This window comes from Athene cunicularia (assembly GCF_003259725.1).
Source record: "Athene cunicularia isolate RWA chromosome 2 unlocalized genomic scaffold, athCun1 chr2_part1, whole genome shotgun sequence".
Classification (NCBI taxonomy): domain Eukaryota; kingdom Metazoa; phylum Chordata; class Aves; order Strigiformes; family Strigidae; genus Athene; species Athene cunicularia.
In genome coordinates this window covers 93,544,059-93,565,599 of record NW_020799095.1, presented here as the reverse complement: position 1 = coordinate 93,565,599, position 21,541 = coordinate 93,544,059, and the positions used below count along the sequence as shown (strand labels likewise).

Here is a 21,541-nt window from a genome sequence, read left to right as displayed (position 1 = left end):
GAGATGAATTTTGGAGGTAGGCTTTTAAACAAATTCATCTCATTCCTTTTACAAGCCCTAGGTTTTTATTGCTGTCCAGAGACATATCTATTCTCTCCTTACTTCCATCAAGGAGGCTGTATCTGTAGAAGTGTTAATGGTGTTACCTCAATATTTTCTTCTCACGTACAAAGTTAAATGTCATCTGGATGTTACTGACAGAATATTCTGTCTCTTACCACCAGAAGCTGAGGATGTTATGAGACTACCAAATTTGAGGATCTGTTTCCAGAGACAAAGACTACAAAAAACAAGAAAGGCTTAAGGGAGACCCCTTTGCTTCCAGTGCTCTGAAGAAGAGCGCCAAATTGTTTGTCTCCCTGTGACAACAACATTTGATTCTCAAAAATCCCAGAACAAGTTCTCTCATTTGAGCTGTCTGCCTGGGAATTCAGTCAGCTGATAGCCAGAATATCTCAGGAACAATCTGTTCCTGGACTATTCAAGGCCCTGAACAAAGGAGGATATCCAAAGGTTCTTGGAGACCTGGAATTGCATGCCTATCTCCCTTTCTTGTCCAGCAAATGTTTCTGTCACTTTATGTCTGTGCCTAACTAGGCGAGGATTTGAGGACTGTGCCAATTAGACATGGAAAGATTTTTCTTGGATATAAATTTTCACTAATTACAATGAGTCATCATCACTAGATGCTTCAGGACTTACATGCAGTATTTTTCTGTCTCTCAGAATTTCATCACGACATTGGAGAGATTGTCACAAAAGTATTTTCCAGATGTCCCCCAAAATAGGAATGAAAAAACTGCAGCAGTTTAATAGAGACATTTCTAGATGACTGGAGTCACCCACTCCTAAAGATGATCAGATATAGATTGCTGTGACAATGGATGCTCAGCATGTGCTTGGTACCAAGCCTGTTCTCCAGAAAGTTTTTCTTAGGTGAAACCTATCCTATAATAAAAGACAGTCAGCCTAGTTGCATGGTTTTTGTTAGCTGTGGTTTCACACTGTGTGAATGCCAACTTGAGATGTGGTTTATATGTCCAGTGCCAGGGATTTTGTGATATTAAGTTTGAAAAGTGAGTAAGATGAGGTTGTGGGGGTCTGTCTTGGGGGGGTTATACTTTGGAGTTTATATCTTGGTAGAATGGCAGATAGGGACCTCTCAGATGTACATCAATGGGATGTAGTGGAGCACTCAGAAAGGACTGGAAGGTTTTGAATTTTCATACAAATGTTCCAACTAATGCCCAGATTGCTCTGAGACCAAATGAAAGTGAACAGAACTGAAGAAATTAGTTGTTCAGACTAACTTGATAGGCATAGCCATTCAATAGAGTAGAGAAGGAGTATTGCATTTGAAGATCTTTTTATTACTTTTTTTTTCCTTTGCTCCTAGAAAAATACTCTATAACCTATACTCTATAACAGGAAGTGCTTTAATAGTTCAGATTCACCTAAAGAGCAGTATATTTCAGATATTTAATGTTTTTCTAAATCGCATTTTTTCTTTCAAGAAGGCCTACTAGGGACATATTGCCTTGAAAACTCACTACTCTCTTTTGTTAACTCCACCTCCTATCCCCAGAATTAAAAATGAACGGTGCAGTGCTAATAGTGTAAACCATTTTAGAAGTTCATAAATCATGGCAAAGAAACTAATGTGGAACTTCATACTAATAACTCATGATTCAACACAAGCATATTGTCATAAAGCTGGTCAGTAAGAAGGTATTGATTTAACTTCAGACATTTTTGAGTAAAATGTTAACACAAACAATTTTTTCTCTTTTTTTCCAGAACTAGAGGCAGAGGAATGGTGCAAACATCTTTGCATGGAGTGTCTAGGAACCAGGCTCAATGATATAAGTCTTGGGGAACCAGATTTGCTTGCTGCTGGAGTCCAGAGAGAACAAAATGGTAAGTAATTTTTTAATTGCTCCTAGATCAGTTCTTTGGTGCTGTCCTATATTATCTTTGCTTGTGTTCGTTGTTCTGAGGTTTTTTACCATTATCTATAAGCACATCAAGAAGTAAACATCTGAATGTGTTTTTGAGGGCTAATCCTATTTTTCCCCCAAATAAAGATGATTGAATTCCATGCCATATAGCACACGTAGAGTGACTTCATGTCTTCATTGCATTCACATTTTACTGTCATGGGAAATTATGACTATGACCCTTCTGGTTCTGGAAACAATGGCCTCTGTGCAGAGGAATAAAATACTAGTTGTTCCACAGCCTTTAAAATACAATAATTAACATATTAACACCACTTTGGACTGAAAAAAAAAACCCAACAACAACAAAACAATATTTGCTTTAAAATCGTACCTGTCTTGAATAATGAAGTCAAGATCATCCAAATTGTCAAATACAGATGCAAAGAACAATGATTACAAATGCTAGTCAGAGCTAAGCCTGAGCTTGTAAGTCTTCATCTAAAGGATGTTTGGAAGAGAACTTCAGATTAAAATGTGTACAGGAAGGATGCTAGTGGATGGAATATGCAATAACGAAATAAAATTTGTTATTATTCTGTCATTTCATTCCTATTAATGAACATGAGGGCAACACAAGATGTGCTCATATATTCCTCCCTAAATTACAGCTCTCAACGATTATTACTGTCTTGATGCTTTTATAAGATCCAATAGCTTTTAACAGAGTGATAAAGCAAACTGCCTCAATGGGCATAAAATATCAAGCCAACTATCATTATAAACAAAATTACATAATTAAATTATAGAAAGATTAGCACTAAATTGATTATATTGTATTAATTTAATAGAAGAGCCCAGACATCTCTGAACCTGATAACATAAAATATGCAGAAATCTTCAAGAAATTTTGTCAAAAATCAAACATGCTCAAGTGCAATTTAAAAGAAGTTCAAATGTTTGTGAAGTTGTTTGCCTGCTAGGAGACACGGGATTTCATTTGTAGTCTCAAACTACTTAGCAGAGAGAGCTACTAATGCTGTAGGAGAGTGATAATGATCAGTCACCACTCAAAGCATCCTATCTGCTATATACTCATAGGCTATATGCATAAAACTCATATGCATGCTACTGAAGAGAGAACTATGTGAGCAGGCAGACCTCTTTCATGAATGCAAAAGGGAATAAATCTTGTCAAAAACCTGTGATGTGAGCAGAAAAATAACTTCAAATTCCTCAAAATCTTCTTGCAGTAATTTAATATACTGTCCGGCAGCTTTCGGATGTAGATGACAAAAAATACATTTCATCTTGTTCTTGAAAGGGATTCAGTTATACACACATGACATCCAGAAGACATAGATTAGTTCTGTTGTGTGAACTAGTCTTGATTCAATTGCCTTAGTCTAGAAATTAATTGCAGTGCTACCAACCAGCATATATGAACATAATCATCATCTTTATTGTTCTAAGTAAATAAGTGAAAGGAAACAAAGAGACAAATCATGTATTTGTTGTATAAATCACATGAACAAGAATTCATGGAGAGTATCATTAGCCATATTCTTTTAAACAAAGTGGCTGGATACATATAATCCAATATTTGACAAGCATGCTCTGCTAAATCATTAGTTACAGTATGTCAGACAAGTAATTCTGATACCTATCCACTTCCTTCCTTCATCCCCTTGATGCACAACTTTGCATTTTAATAAGCATGTTTGAAATTCAAAGTTGTCTTGTTCAGAAACAAAGTAAATTCTGTTGGGGGGGGCTTTGAATCAACTTGGAAGAAGGGAATAGTATATATATTCTTAATATTGTATGAAATCTTGCATTTTGTTCATTTAGCTGCGCTGTAAGAACCTGCAGTTGCACTCAAATTTCTTTAGCAGATTCCTTCAGTAAAATCAGTTAAGTGGAACCATTACTTCAGTTTATACTAGTTATCCTATTCTGAAAACTTGGCAGTGTTATTCTCCACATGAAATTTTTATGGAAGAGGTGACTAATTGGAGGGTGGAATAATTTTGTGAGCTCTGACAAAAAAAAAAAAAAAAAAAAAAAAGGCACATTTTCCCCATGTTGTAACTTTTACAAGCGTGTTATCAAAAACTGTTCAAAAGATAACTAAAAACCGCTCAAAAGTCTACTGAGCTTTTGTTGACCTGAATCTGAAAGGTTAAAGTTAATTTTCTAATTTGAAATTCATGAAAAGTGACTGTATGTATAAAATGTCTAAAATCTTGCTCAATGTGAAACCGGCAGCCGTGTCACACTCAGGGTAATTTGTGTGTGTGTGTGTGTGTTAAATAAAAACTGTATACTGGTATAGTACCTTTGAATGTCATTATTTCAAAACATATTGCAAGTATGTCAGCTTCAAAGAATTCCTCTTGAGTTAGTCGAGGTATTAATATTTACTTGAAACAGACATGTGAGAATAGAATTTGTAAAACCTGTAATAGATTCTTAAAGCCTCAGCATCTAGTTTCATGCAGGTTCTGTTGCCTGAACCATATGAAGGCTTTCTTTCAGGTAATTGAGTAAAATATGTCTCTTAGTATCTGAACAGTACCACAGATTGCATTGTCATAAAGACTGTAACACCAGTGGTTTTTCAGTTTTACTTATTTATATATATATAAATTTAGTTTTAAGGGCTAAAAACAATTGAATAATGATATTACACTGATGATATGACAGGGTGCTAATACCATTAATCCCAAAAAAATAGATGTATTAACCGTTAATCCCATCTCATTCCACTGTATTTTTTTTTTCAAACAGTTACTTTGCCCTAAAGATTTTCTGAAATGTTTAGAATTTGGTAAAGGTACTTCCTTGATCATGAAAGAACTAGCCTAATAAGGGTTTGGGTTTTTTCCATGAGCTGCTTTACATTTTCCTAGCAATAATTTTAATATGATATTGCTTCATCTGTCCAACCATTTGCCCATTCCTGTCCTTAAAGGACATTTACATGATGTATGTCTTGTACTTGTAAGGGTGTTCACTGAAAAGATAAGGTAAATTGGCTATCTCTTGAAAAAACACTGTTTTCTGTTGTGTAGGTTTCTGTTTTGGTGCTTGTGTATGACCATCATAGCCAGTATCTTCGGTCTGCAACATTTGTAATAATTTTCTTAATTTTTATTGTAAATGCCCTGGGGCCATAAAAATTGCTACATGCTACTTATATTTTTTTTATACCCAAGACTCACATTTCAGTAAATACTTGGCAAGAAAAATACATGTGTTCTATGATTTATCTAATATCTCTTTTTGTTTACATCTGGGCCTGTTTATCCTCCTGCTCTCACTCTTGTTGTTCTCCTGAGATGAGCTTTCAGTTTCAGAAGGGAAGACACCTGATTCTCTGTGACACAAATGCAACAATATGTCTTGCAAAACAATTTGTTCCAAAGGCTAGTAAAATTGCCCTTTGGTGTGCAAATGTCATGGCTAAATGTCCATACATTCATAAAACATTTCTGTCATATGAGGATAAAAATTTACAGTAGTGCAGCTATCTGGAAAAGATGTTCCTTTATAGTTCTGAGTTGTTCAGCAAGAGCTAGTGAGATCTATTTTGTAGTAGTTGCACTGTTGCTTGACCCTCCAGCATCAAGCAGTTCTGCAGTGGTGATAGCTAAAAGAGCCAAACTATAGATCTACACTGCTTATAGCAGAGACCTCGAGCTATTGTGTCTTGTAGGAAGAATAGAGAAGACATCTAAGCAATTCTTGTGCAAAGCACATCAGTAACAGAAAGCTTCCCACTGGGTTTCATCTGTTACTACTTTCAAGAAGTATTAGCACAAGCCTTACTCTGTAAACACCACTGTGGAAAATGACCATTAGTGGTATTCTTTTTGCATTTAAGGCTCACAAGTAAAGGCTGTTTAATTTGCAATGATACACAGATTCTAGTAAAAAGTGAGATTTGAAATGAAGCTTCTGTTACTCTCCAATCATTTTACTTCCTCTCTCCTGCAACTCTAAGGGATTTGCTTATGTTCCTCAGTCCTATAGCACCAACCCTGTTTCTGTTCAAATTTCACATTAAACACAGACTTTTACTGTTTATGATGTCCATTTAGATTATTTGATAAAGAAATAAAATATAGTACTAAATCAAATGCAGTAAAGGCTACATGATCCTATTCAGATAACGAATTTAGTATGGCAGTGCAGCTGTATATACAATGATAAGACAAATAATAATACACAGTTTTAACTCCAGGAAAGAAAATCTGGATTTGACTGGATCTCATAACACTGTTGACAAGTAGTGTTCTAAACAATATCCTGTGATACTTACACATACATTTCCTATTCCTTAGGTTTCTCAAACTGCTGCTAGGGAAAGAAATTGTGAATGTAGAGTGCTATCTCCATCTGGAAGAACTGGAAACTTCCTTTTCAGCTCTCAATGTATTTGGAAGCATTTGTAATGCACCCCAAAACATAACAGCAAAACCATCTAATTTCAAAAATTTTATTATCTGCCTGGATGTCGTCGTATCTAGTTTGTCCATGCTCATGATTTTTTTTCCAAATATCACTGTTTCAATGTGTCACTGTATTTCCATTCTTTATAAAAAGAATTAATTAGAAACAAGTCATCCAAACAGACAGTATACAATGACAGACTATGTTTACTGTGAAAAACAAACCAGAATATTTAAGACAATACTGGTTAGAAAAGCATTATGTGTAGACAGTGCTACTAGTTTCACTCTTTAAGAGCAGGTGCTTCTCTTTGATGAAGATGCCATTCCAATCTGGTTTCAGTACTAAATACTAACACTTAAATAGCCGAATACTTGTATTAAATAATATTCTATTGAACTTTACCTTTAAACCTGACGTAAACAGTGAAGAAAATAGAAAAATGTAAAAATACAAATTTTTAGACTGGAGAAAAGGCCTGATCCATCTTTTGTGATGTAGCTCATTTACTGTTAGGTGTCACGCCTGTGATTTTCTATCATGTGTTACTGGTACTTTGGTGGGTTTTTTGGTTTTTTGGTTTTTTTAATGCATTTTGAAGCTAATCTTGATTTCAGAAGTCTGGAATAGTTTGAAAGATAATTGTTTGGTTTTTTTTTTTTACTTTTACTCCTTCCCTAATGTTTAAATTAGTATCTTATAAAATTACTTCCTTTATAATTTTTTTCCTCTTTTTCATAACAATTTTTATCTTTCCTTTTTATTTAAAAGCATTCTACAGTACAGCAGTCTTGCTTCCTGGGTTTTAATTGTGAGAAACTCATTAATTTGTGTTAGCAAAAATGTAGCTTTTCATAGTGAACCTCCTTGAATCCTCAGGAGAGGATTATGAGTTATTTCTTTATGCTGCATATTGAGATTACAAACTACAGCCAAAGCATAGAAACTTTGTAATTACTTTCACAGAGCTGACTTGTTTTAGGGCATTTTCTAGGGTCTGTAGAACCTCTGTGATTTACTACATAAAAGCATTTTGCATGTTTTTTATTCTTTTTCTATTATCCTTAATCCATTTTTATACTTTAAAAGAAAAAAAAAAAAATCAAACATAGCCATCTGTATCCAGAAAAGAAAGGTGTTTACATTTTTAATGGCTGGTTAATCCAGTGAGATTTCAGATTCTTCTCTGCCTTACTGCTTATCAGTGAAACAATTTAAAATAATTTATTTATGGTAGCCTTTATATTTTCATTGTGATATTTATAAATATTTCCATGCATGCTTAATGGGAGCAAAGCAGAATAATGATAAACAAATGAACAAAATTAATTCTGGAGTCCTGTTTCCTCACTATATAAAGCAGGAGAGAATCGTTCTAATAGACCTGACATATGAATGAACACAAAATGCTGTGACTTCAGGATTAAAGATCTCTTTCCACCTGAAAATTAGCCACAGATAGTCAGCCACAGAAATCTCATAGATGGTGGAGTGTTTTCCAGATTGACACTAAACGTTTGCTTTTAAAGCCTCTTCTTTATATAGACCCCACCAACGTGACTGCCTCCTTCCACAAGTAGTTTTTCCCTCTCCTTAAAGCTGAAAGAAAGCATCTGTATTGCAAGATTGCAGTGTCATCCGGCCGGTTTTCTAACAGATGATTTAGGCAAAGGAATCCAGTGATAAAATGGCAGAACCAGGATCATCGGGCCTCACAGTCATTTTTCTTCCCCAATACAGCTGGACTTTGAGCTGAAAGGCTGAGAGCATTTCAAGAGATGCTGCCAAGTCCCCGTCTCAGTCAATATGCTCACTTTAACAAAGACTCTTATGCTCCTGTGCTCTGGAAAATGTTATTAAAAGTCATAGTCTTGCCAAAGCTCAAATGCTAAACACCTTTACATGCACAAAGTGTATGATGAAGCATTGCTCTGATTATTCAAGTAGATGGGAAAGAGCAATTAGATTGAAAAGCGTGGAATAATAAATGTAGCAATATATCACCATTTTTTTCTCATCCTGGCTCCCCCACTCCCTGAACTTTGCTCTCACCAGTTTTGGAGGAGATAGTAGGATAGTGATGCTGAATGCTGAGGAATTGCATGTGCTCAGTCTCAGCCTTGTCTCGTCCAACAGGATAGTATCTACTTGTTTGGTTTCTTCCATCGCCCTGTTTTCTGGGTCCCTCATTAACTTCTATTAACTTACTACCCAATGAAGTGTTATAATTTCTTCCCACTCATATGCAGATGGTGTCTGACCCACAGAGAAGCCAAATACCCTATTCAATGTGATTCAGATGACCTGGTGACATAATTCAAGCTGGGATTCCCAAATCTAGCCTATGAATATTCTTGCCTGGATAAGTTTAAGGGCAAAACTTGTCACTAAAAACTGAATTATTGTTTTACCATTGCCTAGATACCTGGTAAATATTTTCTGAAATAGAAAAATTGGACTCTGTGGTTTAATTCCTAAAAGATTTTAATAGTATCTACACCTTTCCATGTCCTCAATTTCCCATTATGCAAAAACATTATTTTTTGTTTCAAAAGCAAATATATCCGACCTCAATCTTCTCCAGCACATATGTTTGTACACTTGCTTTTCTTGCCAGTTTGAGTAAGTTCCAAGGGTGCTATGTTTTGCCCTGCAGCTGATGTTCAGTTTAATCAGACATACTTTCTTTAATCCGTGACATCTCACCTTAGACACTGACCTCCCATGCAAAGTCAGCAAATGTCTACTGACAGTTTGAGGATACCATATGTCCTGAATACCCTTCATGCAATAATATCCTCAAACACTTCAGAGAAGCTGAGCATTTCATGAGTATCCTGATAACTTCTAAACCAAGTTGAAATATTCTGTGCCTTCAACACACCAGTTTAATATTTACTTCAGAAAATAACTGTGCCATTTTCCATTTTCTCTGCTCTCTGAGGCACTCTGTCAGTGAAGACAGGGAAAGCGAAAGATTTCCATGCTCACATAGTAGCTCGATTCCCCCATAGACATATTGTGTGATTTCATGTAACGTAAAAGAGAATCAGTTCATATGTCAGTCATCTGTATCTTTATTTCAAATAGAGGAGGTAAGTAACAATAAGTAACAGCATGACAATGCAAAACTGTAGTCAAATATATAATAAAAGCACACCTGCGTAGCTCCTGCACATTTTTGCATGACCATCACAATGACATATGGACACTGAAAAAAGGCATAAATATACATACATAAAATATATAATTCCATTGCAAGGTATAAGTTCTCTTGTTCTCTTCCATTCACTTCCCAGTGCAGACATTGACCCATGCTCCTATGTGTGAATCTTTCCATTTACTTTAGTAGGTGTTAGGTTAGACATGTGCCCAATGCACTCCTCTGAGGGCTAGGAGAAATTCTTTGCAGTGATCTCAGCAGCATCTGCTAATCTATTTGTGCTGTGTGTCGGAAGACTGTTATGCAACGCTAGGATTTGCACATTTGGGATTTAGTCATAAAATAAAACTTAGGGCTAACACCCATTAGTGTGATTAATGAGAACTAGGGCCTGGGAGAAGAGGTTGAATGGCTATGAGACTGAATGAATCAATTGGGGAGTCATTAATAGGACAAAATTAAATTGACTGAAACAGAATAACATTGGGAATGACAAGTTTACTTATTCGTACTGCTCACCCAGCAGTTCCTGCTTCCGTTAATTCCTCAGCCAAACTTTTGCTACTTTATTCACACACACACATACTCATACATTTCTAACACATATTAATCCATTTATTTGTAATGTTTTCACTGATTTGTCAGAAAATTATATATATATACATATATATATATATATATATAAATGTTTAAAAAATGGACATATAATGCCTGTGGTATTCAGTGTCAAACACAATGGGAAGTTGCACCTAATTTTGACTGTTAGGATAAACTTGTCTCACTTAATTCCTCTTCTGATTACTTTAAATTCCTTCCTAATTTTTATGAGGACACCATGAGAAAGTTCAGTGCAAATGGGTGATTAAAATCGTTCCACACCAAACTGTCATTCATTTATCAAGTTGTTGGAGACAATTTTCCTACCAGGTGGCCCTTTGAAGTACATTTTCCCAGTACTGTTTATTAAATGATCATTGCTCATGTCATTACTTTTTTGTCAACTGTTCAGTGCAGTAGCATTGGCATTTTGCATTTGTATCCTATTAAAAAATGAAAGAAAGTTGTGAGAGGAAGTTGTGAATCAACTACACTCTCCCATATTATGATATTAAGCCATTAGATTTTAGTGCCTTTAGAGTTAAAATATAAGCTAGCACTTCCAACTGTACAACCTGAAATTTAATTTTTCATTCTTTGCAGAAGCAACTCATAGAAACATTAATTATCCTTCAAAGGAAATTGAATTTTTATTTAGAATTTTCTTGCTATTGCTGTGGTTTACTTCCTTTCATAGGAGTTAATGGTGGCTTATATAATCTTATTTTCTCCTTTTTTTTTTTTTTTTTTTTTTTTTTTTTGCATTGCTTATTAAATCACATGAAATTCAGGCACTTCAGAAAATTGTTAATGCCCTTGACCTCTTACTGCAATGAGTGCATTTTGCAGCTGATAGCAATTTATGTCATGACCATAATAATATATGGTGTTGAATCAGATTTTTCAAGAAAGCCACAGATGATTAAAAATGCTATTAATCCGAGAAATTATAATGACTTTGGCAAATAAATAGAAACTGAACACAAATAATGTAATTATTAACAAGCTTCAATAAGAAAATCTGGCTTTACAATTTCGAGGACAGTTTTTCTAAGGGGCAATGTTTGTACATACAGGTTTTGCCAAGATACCTATAGTTTTATTCTTTGAGAGAGGAGTATCTGTCAGAGTTCAAGTCGTAAATTTTGATTTGCATAGAGTCGGGGACCTTAATGTGAGGATAAAGGGCTTCCTTTAAATTGCTGGGGACATATGCCAAAGAGGACTATGCAGATCATCTGTAAAAGGTGTTTCAGTCTGCTGCATTATTTATAATAGAAAATGAAATGCAGAAGATTATCCTCTTACTCCTCACGTGTACACTAGCAAGACTTCTTCAGCATCAGTGGATCTTCACCTCCGTTCAAGGCTAGAAATTTGGCCTTGATTTCTGAACCATCAGTAACTACAGACTTTTTTTTTTTTTTTCCCCCAGTATAAAATCTTCATTTAACTGATGATGCCTTATTCTGTGCTTGTTTGTTTGTTGTTTTTTTTTTTTTTCCAGAACGATTCAATGTATATCTTATGCCTACACCAAATTTAGATATCTATGGGGAATGTACAATGCAGATCACCCATGAAAACATCTATCTCTGGGACATCCACAATGCCAAGGTCAAGCTGGTCATGTGGCCTCTGAGCTCTTTGAGGAGATATGGACGTGACTCAACATGGTTCACATTTGAGTCTGGAAGGTAAGAGCTAAGGAGAAGCAGTAAGAAGAAGAAATAAGCAGTGATTTTTGAGAAGCAGCCTGATAAATTAGATTAGCCTCTCATTATAAAGACAATACATGGTCTCTCCATAGACTTCTGTTTGTTGAATATTACTTTTCACTATATTGAACTCAGTGTTCAAAATAAGCATTAATATCTTATATTTAAAATGAGTTTAAGCTTCCTCTGACTTTTATTTAACTGTGGTTGAATTGTCACTCTTAAAGTTTATGAGTCTCACTGTGCTTAAACACTAGTGTGGTATAATTTAACTACTTCTGATGTAGAGGAAATTAATTCTGGATCATGGAACAGGCTCATCAACCCAGTATGAATGGAATAACTTCCGTTAATGGTAGATATTACTCTTTTTGGATGTTCCTGATGACTGATTGCCACCCTAGAGTATAATTGCAAGCAGGAGTACAGAGAACATTGTGAACCCATAAAAAGGCTAGCTCTTTTTTCTGCCTGCAGTTTTAATCCTCATTGCCATTTCCATCCTCAGATCAGTTTTAAATGTCAGTGGAGCTCTGTTTTGCCTCCCTTTCATATATTTTTTAAGAATTTCATATATTACCATTAGGTCCACTGCCTTTTCTGTGTTTCTGCGCAGAAATAATTCTGCATTTGTCTCTGTCTCCAGTGATGTTTCTTTTTTTTTTTAATGGTTCTAGACTCTTCTAAGTTTGTCATACTCCCTTATGCAGAGTCTGAATTTTCTGAGTCAATCTGTGAAATTACAGGTGTCTCTACACTGTTGGGTTAGCCACACTGCCTTGTTAAAAATCTTCGTATTCATTTCGATGTGTACTTATTCAATATCATTAACAAATATTCACAAAAGTACAGTCGGAGATCTCAAGCAAAAGCATGGATCGTATGGACCCTACAGCCTAAGGAGGTAATAACCAAAATCCTTCTGCAGTTTCTTATAGATGGGAGCTACCACTTAACTCGTAACTTTTTATATCCGGACGGATGCTACCAGAGCATTTTAGTGCTCTGCTACTTTTCTGTGATGACTTCACCATTAAAAATCATTAAGACATCATTACTTTTTTTTTTAATTTAGTATTGTTTTACTAAAAATTAGCAACGGCTGACCCATTAAAATTTAATTTCAATTATTAAGCTGTGGGGCTCATTCAATATACGATCGTAGCAAGAATAATTTGCTAAATCATTCCTTCCCCTAGGCCTCAAACTACCTCATGTGAAACTACTTCAAGCAGCATACCTGTGCAATACCACAAAACAAATAAAATGCCAAAAACAATGCCTGAAACCCACCATATTATTCTGGGGAAAAACAATCAATCAAGCAAACAAACAAAGAAACAAAAATCTTAAGATTTAGCTTTGTCCCATTCTTTGTGAATATGCCCCTTATCTGACTCTTAGACTGAATTTGTATTTGAATTTGAATTTGCAAGGATGCATTTTATTAAAGGGGAAAGGGTTATTTTTGCATTAAAAAGTAATGATTGAGGACTTATTAATGTTTGCTTATTTGGAGCAATATATCTGTGAGTAGACCCACTTGTAATTGATTCTGAAGGAAACTATCTTTGGACATGGGAATTGTCATTAACTAAAATTAAGCTGTTATAACTAATTCAGATTAATCACTTGAAGTTGATTTCTTATACATGTCTCAAAATGTAGGTGTGTCATTCCCTACAGTGTTTTAATTATGAAAAAAAGTCAGTATATATCAGAGTGAAATTTTTTTTTTTTTTTTTTTACAGGATAGTTGCTTTCTGTACTGCTCTATTTTTATCTATGGCACAGCAGTACTAACAAACTATGCACAGCGATTGTATATATTCAACTAAAATGTGATTTTATCTCTTTGCTTTTCCAAGCCTCCTACAGTATTTTAATTCCATACTAGTATCTGAATGTCATCTTCCCCTACAATCTATGAACCATGTAACCTGATGAAAAGTGGATTGTTTTCCTGTGTTTTATTATTATGAGCTGGCTCTGCCTTTATCTATCATGCTTTATTGTCTTTGATCTAATTCCTCCCTTTTGCTTGCTTGGGAGTGCTTTATCCATCTGATTTGGAAATGCATAAAGACTAGATTTAGACTGGCAAAAAAATGTCGAGGTAAAAAGTAGGACTAGAGGAAAGATATTATCTTCAATAACGCCTGAAGACTATATAGGGCAACACTAATGCACATCTTAAAATCCGTTGTTAATTTGTTTGGGGTTTTATTTTTATTTTTTAATCAGCATCTTTCTCATCTTTCTGAGCATGATTTTCATTGTCCCTTGATCTGCTAGTACCTTACTATGGTAAATTCGTGATGCATGCTGTCTTATCAGAAGTGAAGCACTCATCCATGTTTTATGAGAATGTTATGCAGTAAAAGTGTTATTGCTTTAATTTTTCCCTAAGGCTTAAATATTAAACATAGACAATTGCTTTAAAGGAAATATTTTTAAATAGGTTCTTATTTTTTGCTGAGTTTTAACAGCTATGCAATATATGTGTATGAGGTTTACATGAGCATTAAGAGCTCAGTTTTATGTATTTGTTATCCATCCTCAGTTTTGATATTACTTTGTTTGAGAAAATAAATCCCTTCCATTAAAATAAATAGACTTATTCACAAGGAGATACTGTGATAAATGGATCAAAATTAACCTTTCAGACAATTAAATTTATCTTTTAATAAATATATTGCTTTGCACTTAAATGGAATATGGACTCAGATATGTAAAACTAAACTGTTCACTTGGTTAATGAAAGGAAATAACTAGAGGATTTGGAGGATGTCTAAAATACAGGAGGAATGAATACAGATTCTCTTAAACTGCCAGATTTTTCTGTTTAGTTTTGGACTAAATTAGAGTTTGTAAATATGTATCTTCACACTATCTATGAAGTTAGACCCATCCTTATTTTTCATTATTCAGTAAACCAATGGAATTAAATATTTCTTGCACAGTGATTTACTTAATTTGTTAATCTGCTGAGATTTGGGGGAAGCACAGTTTTGTGTGATTTAGGTCCATGCTGGATGGAGAGATTATTATTTAAAGTATCTAGTTAGGCTTAATCCCATGCAATCTATCCATCAATCAGAAAATAGTCATTCACAACTGCCTTAGACACTGCAATAGCTTTGCAGTGATTAACACTGTGTATCTAACACAGTGAATGGATCCACAGTAGTTCAAAACACCTAAGGTAGGAGCCTAGTATTTACTTTTTTAAGAACTAAACTTTCCACCTGACCAGCTTTGGATTTGCTTGAGGAATTCTCATGTTGAATCATCAATGAGTCAACAGGATGTCCTTAATATCTGGACATGTATAATGTGTTCAGACACCTCATTATTTTGGGTATTGGAAATGTTGGAGCCACTGTGCATATGAATGCAGTTGATCTGCACAGGTGCACTTATTTCTCTTCAGACTTTTGGAACTGCTACTCCACATACATGGGCATTAGTCCCTGACTGTCTCTGCACGTAGGCCTTTGAAATGGGAAGTGTGCTCCTTACAGAACTGCCTGCCCAACTGTCCAGATGAAGGTACTGTAAATTTGAACTGGATTTCATGAATTACATGCAATCCAAGAAACATGACAGAAAAGTAGTAAAACAGGTACAGATTAAATATTTTATAGCCCAGATCAGACTTTCAGACTGTAACTGCCAAAGTTACAGGATTCATTCTGCTGATGTAAACCGAACAATCCATAACAAAGGCCTTAAGCAATGTTTAAAATTCACTCTCTGGAAACTGCAGAAGGCAGTTGTCCAAGCTTTCCTTTTAGAAAAACAAGCTGGCTGAGGCACATTTTTAGGAGCATAAGAGGAGACTCCAATTCAGAATTAAGACACTGAGAAAAATAAACACATGTGGACTCTTAATTCCTTTTGAAATATTATTTCTTTTGCTTTGCTGCAATTCTGCCGTTTACATTAAACAATATTTTCTATGTATGGAAGCTGTCTGGTCAAGTCTGTTAAGTTTTGGCCAGAAGTATCCAAAAAATAAGCCAAAGTCAAGCTGAAGTAAAGTTAAACACGGTGAGAAAATATAGTGAGGGCATGAGGCTGTGGAAGCCCCAGCCAATCTTTGTCAAATACTTTTAAGTTTCCAGTTGAGTAGAGAGGTGGAGAAATAGGCTTGTTCTTGGAGTTTTGAGACCAGAATGAGCCACAAATCCATGATACACTCCTTCTGTTTTATAGACAAGGCATTGAAATTTAAATTTCAAGTATTTCCAAGTTAATTCACACTGTGAATTCAGACACACCCATTGAACTACACTAAACTCTTCCTCTTTATTGGCCTTTTATTTTTTTTTTTCTTCATCAGAGAAAATGTAATGAAATGTGGTATTCTCGATCACTTCTAAGATCAAGAATCTGTTTCTTTGGTTGAGAAATATTAAGTTCAAGCATTGCAGAGTGGTGACATGGGAACTTGTCAGATTTTTTTTTTTCCATTTATGCGACCCAAGACTGACATACTCATTTTCTCAGTAGTAGATACACAGATGCCAGGGTTATCTGAAGCAGAAAGTTCAGTGTTTGCTTCAGGCACTACATCTGACTGAAATCTTTCATTTGTCTGTCAGTCCTCTGTGGTGGTTTTTGGTGTTAATGTGAAATGTATTAGTCAATTAACCCTTAAGTTACAGGAAACATCCTCTTTTTCTCTTATGTTGAGTTCTGTACCTCCCTGAAGAAAAAAAAAATCAGTTCTTGATTACTGGTGGGTTATCTAAATTTTGGATTCATTTTATCATAGGTTTATAATAGAATCATATATTATAAATAATTCTAAATATCATTATAAATCATAAGCTTGTAATAGAATTTATAAGTCGCTTTGAGTACTCAAGTGCAGCTGAAATAAATAAGTAGATTTATCATTTCACATAAACATTAGCTTAGAGGTCTCAGTATCCCACACTTCACAGTTAAGTATTTTAAGAACTTTTTCTTCCTTTACTCCTTTGTAATATTTTCAAAAAGCCTAATTAACCATTAGGTGAATTTTCTGTGTTTTTGTCTTATCTGTTTTCTCACTGCCTCTTCATTTCTTTCTTAAATTCTTTCCCCAGGCGGTAAAATGTGAAAATAACTTTAAAAAAAGAAACAGGAAACTCTTGTATGTGTCATCCCCTTGTTTTTTTTTCCATAATCACATAGCTCTAATTTTAGGAAAAGTGGCATTTTTACCACTGAAGAGGTTTAATTAGTTCCTAGTATTTAGCAGTGCCAAGGTTATACTGTAATATGTTGTAACCGTAGTTCCATTCCTACCTTTTTTCATTCCAACTTCATTCCAGCTCTCAGCTTGCCTTCTGCCAAATTCTTGATCTGGAATAAGTTCCATGTTAGTCATCTGCTTCACTTAAGCCCTACTTAAAGGAAGTTATGTGTTTAACTCATCTACAGGCTACTTATTCTGGTTTTGATCATGGTACCTAATTGAAGAACTCTTTTACTAGCAGAAACTAATATAGCTCATTGAAGTGATTTATAATGTTCCAAGGCTCCTCTAAGGCTGCTCTAGCATTGGTAAGTTAGAGCAAGTTCCACCAAAACTCACATAACAATTAAATTCTCCACAGTATAATGAATATGGCAGAGAGAAGAAGGGATTATATACAAGCTGCTTTATCCAAAATTTCTATTGTACCTTCTAAAGTGTTCTGCTTTTTTTTTAGTCCCTCTTTTGAAAATTCAGCTATGATATACACACCTACAAAAGATTTTCTCCACTGACTAAGAATGCCTGAGACATTCCACTTTGCTGTGAAAGCTCTAATTTTGATGAGAAAAACAATGGCATCTCAAAAAAAAAGACAATGTATTGAAAGAATAAAGTTGTAGTTTTCTCACAAATAGATTGAGAAGTCAGTGACTCCTAGGACAGAGCAGCAGGCTGCACAGGTGAAGTTATGTAGCATAGTAATGAACAAAGTTATAAATACTAAATCAATAGGAATGAGCACATCACTAATTCATTAATTCACCATTACCTAACCAGTAAATTTCCTTATTCATTTGTACTGAATTAAAGATATGCAGTTAGAAAAACAGACACCCAAAATTCATCCAGTTAACACAAAAGACTTACAGCTCAAGAAGGAAAGCCATAATCTCTATATCTATAGAAGTGGCTCATATTTGCTTATTTTACAAGCCAGAGGGCACACCTTGAGTTTTCAGCTGATCACTAGATATCCAGTATCACTAGTATAATTCAAAAGGTACAAAGATTTTTAATGAAATTGCTAAGAATTATATTGTGTTTGCTGGATGTATTAACAGACAGCATGTTATGATCCTTCTGATGATTCTGAGTTAACAAGAACAGTGCCTTTCAATTGAAGTGCAGAATTTGCTTTCTCCCTTCATAACACGGTTTATGTCATAATCAGAATAGGACTTGTTTAAAAATATTTTGAGACCAGCCACCATTTTGCTTTCAGATGGCTTTACATCCACACTTGAGCCCAGATTTGTTATTTACTTCCCATATTCTAATTGTCCCTTTTTCACACATACGCTCTGCTGTATGCATCATTGCTGGATTAATATTCCTGATGCTGAATATGACTAACGAAGTTATTGATGTGTAATGTATGAGCAGAGAAGAAGCACATGCAATAATTCCTGCACTCTTAATCACATTTAGACTCACTTATTGTTTCAACTCTACATTTTAACCTTTGAATTCCACAGTGAACAATAGCAATAATTAATCACATGTGGCAGTTCGAATAACTTGAGATGCCTCAACAGCAGGTCCTTTTCTCTCCAAGAGTCATAATAACATTAACTGTCTACCTCAGGACGACTGAAATATCTCAGATTTGAAAAGTAAAGCAATAAAAAAGCCCGATTAAAAAAAAAAAAAATAAAAAAATCAACAGCAAAACTCAGAAACTCATATATACAAAATGGTAATAAAATTCATAATGTTCTTCATCTTTTATGTAGATACCATTTACAATTAGAGCCAGAGTATCTATTTTAGCATTTAAATACTGTTAGGTCTCTCCCTCAGCAAGACTATTTGCATGAGCTAATTACAAATGCTGAAACTGGGCACCTAATTATCTGTAGAGAAAGTAGACAAGTGTTAAACACTTTACAAAGGGCAATGCAGAAGGCCACATTTTGCACAGGGAACCATCTAGCCAGCAAGAATGCTAAGCACAAATAAATCCTACTTTTCTCCAAAGCTTCTGAATGTAGTATCATCAATTGAGGAGGAGATTTGAAATGTCCTCTATGTTGCGGCTGTGTACTGTACAAACATAGACGGAAGTAATCAAAATGCAAAGGCTGGAATTTGCACAACAAAAGAGCCTTTTTGATGAATATGTAGGAACCTGTGCAAACCCATGCTTGCACATACACACAGAGAGCACTGGAAAAGCATAAAGGGCCACAGTTTTAAACATTTGTGGGCTTCATTTGTTGTCAGGAACTGTGGTTTCTCTGCTTCAGCTGGAATATAAATTTATTCTAAAGGTCATTTTAGTGTCTGAACAGTTATCTCTTTTACATCACGTGAAAAATTGCAATGGAAGTTTTGTTTTTCTCTCAGTCTTGGGACTTGATTATACTGGAATCAAGTTGAGTATAGTATGACTGCTGGTCACTACTTGTGAGCTGAGAAAGCTGCTTTACCAGGCTGGTCTTGGAAGGTTTGACAAGTATCTGCCCAGTTCCCCCTGTTCTTTCAGATAGTGTTAATTCGTTGTTCTCACATATAATCAACTCACTTATAAAATACTTATTGACATCTTTTTGATTACTAAGATATAGCTTTTCTGGAGAATGAGGGTACCCAGCAACTTCTTTGCTTCAAAAAGAGGTCAATAGAGTTGTTTTGGCCTTTACTGTCATTCACAGAAATACGTCTGTATTCTAGATATAGTATAGTGTGAGAGCAGAAACTCGAGTGCGGAAATTTCCATGGTGATTCTTTTTTTCAGTAGCTTTATTCTGGCTTTTCATTAGTAAGCTGAATGCCATTACCATTACCAACAGAGATTTTTTTTATATATATATATATATATGTGTGTATATATATATATATATAATGTATGTATATTACATATACACATTTCTGAACATACTTACATATGTGATCTCAGTGCACCCATGACTGTGTTAGACTATGTGGAGGTTACTAACTTTTAAAGGTTTTTTTTTCTATTTCTGTTTTTTTTTTTTTTCAAAAATCATTCTATAATCATTAAGGTAATTAATATTTTAATCCATTAACTTAATTAAGTTCATTAACAATGTCATTAATTAGAAAAAACAATTTCTGCTCTTCTGTAAAAATTTGTAGGTAAACAAATAATATTGAAAGTAAATGTAGGGGGAGTTCACATTTGTTTTTGTGTTAAAATGTGTTTTTTTTAATTTTATGTCCATAGAAACCAGAGAATACCTAGGATATCTTGGTTCAAACCATTAAAACATGCTAAAAAAATTCTGATATAGATTATTCACTACTTCGCAACAGCTGAACTCTTAATGAAATCCAAGTTACTTTTTTGGACTAAGACAAATACACATGCATGTGAATATGTTTAAAGACACATAATATAAAATGTGTTCTTCCAAAAATGGGTATATAACTAAATAGGAAGACCTGAAAGAACTATCAAATTGAGCATTTGTAATTCCTCTCATTTTTTAGATAGCCATGATAAATGCTGATTGAATACAGATCCATGTGCTAAATTTCAGATTTTGTTTTCACAAGTTCTTTGCTAAGGAGAAAACAAGCCTAATAATTGAAAACCATGTCACAGCCCACCTAGCATTATCATACATTATGCCCCCCTCAAGTCTTTTACTGCAACTAAGTGTCCTCTTACTCTAATTTAAATTAACTAACGAACTATCAAAATATTGTAACACAGGGGAGACAGAGAGCACTTCACAGGCGGTGTCTGTTCAATAGCATTCTGGAAGTGTCAGGCTATTTCTGAGGTGTGCTTGACTGGTCCCTCAGGCTCCTTTAATCTTCCACTTATTTATAAGTTACTGAAGGAAGGTTTGTCCCTTAGCCCCTGTTAGAGGAAATGCTATTAGCTACTGTGTCCCTCCTGATAGCACTTCTTTGCTATCACAATAAGTTATTACTATTATTGCACTATTAATAATGCTGTACTCTGTGGTGTGTGATTTATTTCTGCTGTGAGTAGTCATTTGTCACATATTTTTTAAAAAGCTTCCATCTTATTAGAAAGAGGGGAGGGAGAGCATCTAATGGAATGCCTCAATCTCAGCTGTTCTAAACATCATTTGATCTTTCTGACTTTTTGGAAGAAAACTCAGTACAGTGCTATAATTCACTGAGATGTTTCATCTACTTGATTATCCTGTCAGTGGCCGAAAAGTCAAGTTATAACATTGTACTTGCATGGCTTGCTTGAACCAGTGCAGCAAAGCAGATTTTCACATTTTTTTACTGCTTTTTTCTAATTCTCTGTCCAGCTTAAAAAATATCCTGCCTTTAAAATGATACTTTAAGTGATCCCTGGTATCCTTTTTGAAAACAATATTTTGGGATGAATGACAGGAGAGATTTTATTTTCCTGAAATGTGTGCTATTATGGCTGAAATTTCATCGAGTTGACTATAAAAGTAAATAACAATTA

The 21,541-nt window shown here is 34.7% G+C and overlaps 1 protein-coding gene across 1 annotated transcript in view; it reads left to right on the top strand.

Moving 5' to 3' along the window:
* DOK6 (docking protein 6) overlaps positions 1 to 21,541 on the top strand; it is a gene marked incomplete at its 5' end in the record, with an annotated part of 156,967 nt that overhangs the window by 55,729 nt on the left and 79,697 nt on the right. Inside the window, 2 exons of the mRNA XM_026841422.1 lie at positions 1,798 to 1,917; positions 11,660 to 11,849. Coding sequence (XP_026697223.1) covers positions 1,798 to 1,917; positions 11,660 to 11,849 — 310 coding nt within the window. The remainder of the gene's footprint in view (positions 1 to 1,797; positions 1,918 to 11,659; positions 11,850 to 21,541) is intronic.